General features: G+C 34.7%; 1 protein-coding gene and 1 long non-coding RNA gene across 2 annotated transcripts; both read right to left on the reverse strand.

The window, feature by feature from the left end:
* Positions 1 to 1927: 1927 nt before the first annotated feature.
* On the reverse strand, positions 1928 to 2632 carry LOC130505753 (uncharacterized). Its single transcript, XR_008941795.1, has 3 exons — positions 2436 to 2632; positions 2291 to 2351; positions 1928 to 1989 (listed from the first exon to the last, which is right to left on the reverse strand). It is a non-coding gene; the product is annotated as an uncharacterized LOC130505753 (long non-coding RNA).
* Positions 2633 to 4698: 2066 nt separating this feature from the next.
* On the reverse strand, positions 4699 to 5997 carry LOC130505752 (vacuolar iron transporter homolog 2.1). The gene is made up of 2 exons (XM_057000359.1): positions 5641 to 5997; positions 4699 to 5171 (listed from the first exon to the last, which is right to left on the reverse strand). Exons 1-2 carry the CDS (start codon positions 5995 to 5997, stop codon positions 4869 to 4871), a joined length of 660 nt encoding a protein of 219 aa, XP_056856339.1. The 3' UTR covers positions 4699 to 4868.
* Between the last annotated feature and the right edge of the window lie 1114 nt (positions 5998 to 7111).

The following is a 7111-nucleotide window of genomic DNA, read 5'->3' on the forward strand; positions in this document are numbered from 1 at the left end:
TTAAAAGATATCAAATAATCATATTTTATTTTATATTAATACTATATATTTTATTTAAAGATATATTATGTACTAATATTTCGAGTAAAAGTGTATGAAAATTTCAAACATATTACTATATTGAGTTAGTTTATCACAATTTTATTTTGCATACAAAAAGTATATATTTCTTATAATTTATGTATATCTGATAAACGACAAATGACATCCCTTTTTTGTTTTAAGAATATATAATATATATATATATATATATATATATATATATATATATATATACTTAAATTACAAATGAATATAATATTCACAATGATGAATACATCACCAAAAGAAATGAACAATTATATATATAATATATGTAGTATATTTGTATAATTTTCTTTTATTCGAAACCCTAAAATATTATACAATTATCTTAAAATATATGCTAATCAGAATTTTGTTACATATTTTTAGAAAAATAGAAAAATGACTTCATCTAATTACATTTTCGTAATCACAATCATCTTCTGGTATCTTCATAATTGGCTTTGCCTAGACCATCAATGAAGAAGTTTACACTAATGCTGCAGAGGCTTAATGTAATAGAGCTAAATTTAAAAGATATAAGCTATATTTAAGAAATATTTTCATAAGAATTTCATCAGAATCAAAGACCGAAAGATGCATCGATATTCGATGTACCTTTTTCATTTCTGAAGTTTTCCACTTTAAGGCTATCTCATGTTTAAAATCCATCCACGGTAACGTCATGTTTCATGGCTCCTTAAAATCAGCACACATCTCCTAACTCCTAAGCATGTATTCTTGAAAGTAGAGAAACCTCAAAAAAAAAAAAACACACCCAACAATCTATAAGAGAGAGTTCACTGATCATTTAGCATCGGGAAACAATACCTACTTTATTTGTAATATATATAAGAACTTTGTCATGATCATGGAAATAGTTTGCAGGTTTAACATGCCATTTCTCTGCAACCTTGACCCATTTGTGATATTGAACAAATCACTAAAACCACAAACAAACAGAAAAGGTGAATGATTTCAAAACAAAATCATACCACATGTTTTCCTTTATGCCCTGAGTCTTATCCTTCTTAACAGCTTCCTCATCAACATAAATACTTATACTCTGTATCTTTTCTCTGCAAATCCTCAGGCAATTCGAGTTATTCTTTCTCTGATACATCTAAAATGCTATCCTTTTGTCTAGCACTAAACAATTGTAACTCGGAAAAGAAGAAAAGGAAATTCAGTTGACAACTCACAACTCATTATTAGAAAAAAAATATTTCAACTCCTAAAATAACACCATTAAGAAAACAAATGTTCGTGAAACTATGCAAAACATCACTTTACTATCTCTTTAGGAATATCAACAAACAGGTTATATGAATAAGTGACTTTTCTTTAGGCTGTTGGATGTGTCTCATGCGTTTGTGTCTCATGGAGGATGAATGGTTGTAATGGTCATTGGATATACTTCTTAGTTACAGCAACTTTCTCAAATGTAAGAGTTCGAAACCAACCATTCATCCTCCACAGCTTCCAAAGTCAGAGATGACGTCATCTTCTCCACCACCTTTTCTTCTTGATCCGTTTCCACAAATCTTCTTCTTTGTTGAGATTTATTAACCTATAAATAATACCACGGATATGTGTCAAGGATTCATCAATCACTGGCTTTATCAAGTGTTAACCAAACATAACTTGTGTCTCACCTCTTTCTCGAGTTCTTTTCTCTTGCCTGATAGACTGTTCTCGTTAGGACACACGTTCTGATCAGGAACCAATCGCTGAGATGAATCTGTCTCCACTCGGCTCGGTTTGACTCAATCCAGATTAGAGTTGGAGGTAGAAGGTACCAAGGTGGTAGTAGTAGCCCTCTCCCGAGAGGTTTCCGTTTTGCTTGTTGCTTAGCAATCACGGAGGGATCGAGCTGCTCGCCAAGAAGACGCTGGGATGGTTCACGGTTGTTGGCATAAGTGTCGCCTGAAAACGAAAAAAGAAGAAAAATAATAATCAACAACTGGATTTGAGACCATCTCCCAAAGAGGGAAATTATAATTCTGATATTTTTATATATGTGAGCCTAATGCCACTGTGTGTTCAAACACTTCGATGAACATGAATTTTAAGAACAGAATAAAAAAAAAAAAACATAATCAACAACCGAAACCAAAAATAGGATTTTTGAAAACAACTGGATTCGAAACCATCTCCAGGGAAGAAAAATAGAGATTTTCATAACATATCTCCCAAGGATGAACATGAATTTCTAGAACAGAATCACCTTAGAGTCACCCATGAGCTCGCTTCTGGCTTCTCTCAACCTGAGGAGGCACACCACCACGCTGGGAAATCAGAAAAAAAAATGATAGATGAGTTAGTCATTATACGGGTGCGGTGAGGATGATGATCATGGGAAGAAGACTAACCTTTATATAGGAAAATTTCTCACCGACACGGGAAGGGAGTCGAGAAGGATTGAATGTGTAATCGTGGATGGCGTGGATCTAAAAGGAGTAAGATGACTATTAATGACGATAAACCACTGAATCACGAAACGTACAATATATAGTTGAATTGGAGACAAAACAACAGGAATGAAACTGACATAGAGATTCAATATGAATATCTGACATCAGAGAACTCCATTACAGTTTGACCTAAACGGATCTTGAGAAAAGGAAGAACCCTAGAATCCATCGAAAAGATGACTTTTCACTTTTCAGGTAACGACAGAAAAAAAACACATCTCATAGACCGTAGTTTCTACGAAGCGTTGCAGCCAAGAAAACAACTCGTAGAGGCCCATTAACAACATTCCCTAAACGTCAGAATTCAGAAATAACACTCGCCTGGACACGTGTCGTCTGTTTAAGATGCGAATTTCTTACTTGGCATCCGATGTGGAGGATCAGGAGGGAAGGAAGGTCTTTTTATTATATAAAGATGCAAGTATTCGCCTTGCGTCCACCCCTACTATGACCAAGTGAATTTAATGGGCTTATATAGCCAATAACCAATTATACAAATCCACACAGATTTGCTCTTCACGTGATTATCGTGATTTTAGGCGGCGGATCACAGATATTGAGAGCAGATCACGAGGCTTTTTTTTTTTTTTTTTTTTTTCAAAATAGTAAGGGAGCTATTTAATTCTTCTTGCAATTTTCCACATTTTTTTTTAATTTTTAGACAATTGTCGATGTCCTTAACGTTAACTGTTTATTTGTAAATCAAATTAATATACAAAAATTATATACATAAGTATTTCTTCTTTAAAGCTGACTTTTTTGAGTGTCCATTGTTCTTTAATTACTAAAGGTGTGTGATTCACGTTAATTATACAGGAGCCCTGAATTGAGTTTGTTTCTGTTACACAAACTTCATGGTTCGTTCACCGATTGAGAGAGAGAGTCAGTCATTGCATCACTATTCATTTTAGCCATAAATCATTGACAAAAGGAGTAAAGAGTACCCTTAATTCGGCCAACCACCCCTCGACGACCTTGCATCGTGTAATCAGCAGAATTTAAACTTATAACACAAAGTTAGAGCAAAGCTCTGCTCGCTTATGGTTCCATAACTCCCCATCATAATCAGCTCTGCTCGCTTCTCTTATCGTCTGAAATATTGTTGGTTGCACATGTGTTTTTATGTTGTTTTCTCTTGCTTGTTTATGGTTGTTCTCTTATGATCTTTTCGAAACGATGTCTCTTTTGGAGGTGGAGAAGAAAGAATGAATAAAGGTTAATTTAAAAAAAAAAAAAAAAGTTAGAGCAAAGCAAGCAAACAACTAAAAGTTGTATATTTGGAGCCCCTCCTGACCTGCATCTTGAGTTTAGCATAAAGAAAGGTGTTAAAACGGAAGAGAAAATATATATACGCTCGGGTATGAACATACATGTTGCCAAATGTAACTCTCTCAATGTTCCACTTTCATCCAAAGACACAAAAATGCATGAAGTATGTTCCATCTAAAGACACAGAAAGTGCAGTAAAGAAAAAAAAAATATATCATCCCAAATCTCCAAAATCACCCCATTCTTGAGGATGGCCCAAAGTTTTCGACGGATTTATTGTAGAGTATCGACCGGGTTTAGTGGGTTGTGGAACAATTACAAGGGTGGTTTGAATTATGTCTACCGAAAGTTACTATAGTTGATGTAAACCTATGCATTCCAACATTATTGGAGAGTTAATAAGTCTTATTAGAGTAGTTATAGACTTTTAGATATGGAGTACTAAACCAACAACTTTTTAATAGTTAAACAGTTGTTCCACTCCCGTTTGGATAAATTCAAAAGTTGGTTGCTTGCATGAGTGATCAATTTTTTTTTAAGTATAATTTTAAAGTTATTTTTACTTGTTATAGGTCCGTGACCATTATATTACGTACTACTTGCATAATTTTTTCTTTCAAAAGGCTCCCAATGGAAGACTGTGTGGGGTTAGATCGAACAATATCAGAATTCATGGAAATTGTTACTATTTTTACCCCACCTCACACCCATCTACACTAGTCTCGAGTTTAGATATGCTAGCACTTTAAATAACACTCTTTTTCTCTAACCAGTAACCAGTTCTTATAGTAGAGTTTGGATACTTTTTCAGTGCTTTAATGAGTACACTGACTAGTAAAGGAGACGTTGCTGACGTCTAGGTATTAACACTAAAATAATTACAACTCTCAAATGAAAGATCGATTAACAAGACCATTTATTTAACCTTTTTGGTGTTTGTTGTGCACTTGATGTATTAATTTCCATACATAGTTGAGGTGAGATAGTGGGCTTATATGATACAAACACAACAAACATTATTAATTGAGATGCATGAAAACAAGATGATCACCGAAAGAGTGTCTAGATTTGCATGGCTTCGGAACCAATGAACTTGGTAAGACCAAAGGTAAGAGCCATAGCCATCCAGCCACCAATGACCACCCTAACGCTTGACTTGAACACACTTGTCTTTCCCAGAACCGCACCGGTCACTCCAAACACCAACAATGCCAGGGTGGCCACGATCGCTACCACCGCCATTCTTACCTTATGATTCTCTATGAATACAGCTGCAAGAAGCGGCATTGCTGCTCCCACTGAAAATGCTAACGCTGATGCCAACGCTGCTTGTCCTGGATTTGGTAGCCGCTCTTTCTTCTCCTCCTGCCATTAAGTTTACATATGTCATGTCATTAAGGTCCCAGTATCATCCCAGAACCTATTGGTATATAGCTCTTATATATATAGAATGTTAGAATTTCAAGTGTTTAAAATGCACTTTATATGTTAGCATTCATATGTCAAAAAATTATATACTTTTTGCCAACACAAATATTTTCAGAAAGACAGTGAAAATTCAACGCAAACATATTTGTTTAACATAATGCTGCGGTCGGCTTGAAAAAACAACAAATTTATATCAATCTTACACATATGGAAGCAAGTTTATGCTATATATTGGGATGCATTAATTTTTCAGATACAAAAAATAGTGACGAATTACCAATCTTTCACTAAACCGTGGCAATTATATTTCTATGGGAATTGCGTAATGTCATTTGTTTTTTATTTATGTGAGTAATTAAAGTTTAGTGTTTAGACACCACATGGTTACTGTGTATATACGCTTTACCTCATCTTGTTCGTCGATTGCTGATAGTGATGTCTTAGTCTCAATAGCTCTCTTCATCTGAGCAGTTTCAATATCCCTTTGTGTGCAGACAGACACAAACTCTCCAATGGCCATACTGCACGCACCTGCTACAAGGCCGGCAAAACCAACAAGCAACATTGCTTTAACGTCTTCTTTGATAGAACCAACACCCATCATGAGCGACGCGACTGTGACCAGACCATCGTTGGCTCCGAGCAAGGCAGCTCTTAGCCACTGAGCTCTCTGCATGTAGTCCACTTCCTCCTTCTCTGCTCTTGGACTGATTCTTTGTGTTTTTGGGCTGCTTCTTTCTGAAAGCTCAAAGTTGGAAGCCATGGTGTGGAATTCTTACTTACTAAGTAGTACTTAAACTTTGTTCTATGAGAAGGCTTGTGGAGAACTCACGCCTTATATAGAAAATTAGAGTGGGAATATTTGTTTATTAATTAGTTGGTACTCTTACCTAATAATATACGTATATAAGAGAAGTGAGAGAATGGTGGTAGCAGTGGTGGAAACGGTAACGTTGGACACTATGCTGCTTGAGAGTGGAAATAGAATCGGATGGATTTGAATAGCCACCCAAAAGTGCCATTGCCAATTCGTGATAAACAATATTATTGGTGAAATGAGTGAATGTGGTGTATCTTTTTTTTCATAGAAGTGGTGTGGTGTATGTTTTCAATAGTGTGATAGTTACTATTTGAATTAATTTTCACCTGATCCGCTGATCGTAGTGATTAAGTGTCACTGGGGTTTTGTTTGTTTGTTAACTTGGCACTGGTTTTCCATTGACAGAGTAACCATAATGGTTTAAACGTGACATATTTGCTATCTTGCTAGATAATCCCATTATTCCTTCGTAGGACTCAGAAGGCGTCTGAGGATTAATAATATATTACACGAAACTATTTTAAATATTTTATAATTAATATACTAAGTTATATGTTTTTGTAACAATTATGAAATAAAAGGAATATTTTATCTAGTAAAAATCTGTACACTAAACGTCTGAGATAAATCTTAATACGATTTATCACGTAACTATCCATGTCTTTTTTTGTTAACAAAGTTAAACTCTTAAGGATTAGAAATTTAATATCTCGTGATAAAGAAAGCAAAAGGAACAGAACCAACATTCTGTATTTGTTTATGTTTTATTTATATTAAAAATGTAGAAAAAATAAATATATTTTCATGTGCCATGTCATTTGCTAACATCATTCCGAGTGCTATGTCATTGCAAACATCATCTCATGATCCATTTGTATTTATATTTTGACCTAATCTCATGAGCTAAAACCTTTTCTTTTTCTTAAATCTTGCACGCATTTCGCTCTATATGCGTTATGTATGCATGCGAAATTAACATTTTATGATGACAAATTGACTACCCATAAATCCTATGAATAGTACTACATTAGGTGATAACCCGCACCCTGTGTAGGGT

Source organism: Raphanus sativus, unplaced genomic scaffold (assembly GCF_000801105.2).
Source record: "Raphanus sativus cultivar WK10039 unplaced genomic scaffold, ASM80110v3 Scaffold2558, whole genome shotgun sequence".
NCBI lineage: Eukaryota > Viridiplantae > Streptophyta > Magnoliopsida > Brassicales > Brassicaceae > Raphanus > Raphanus sativus.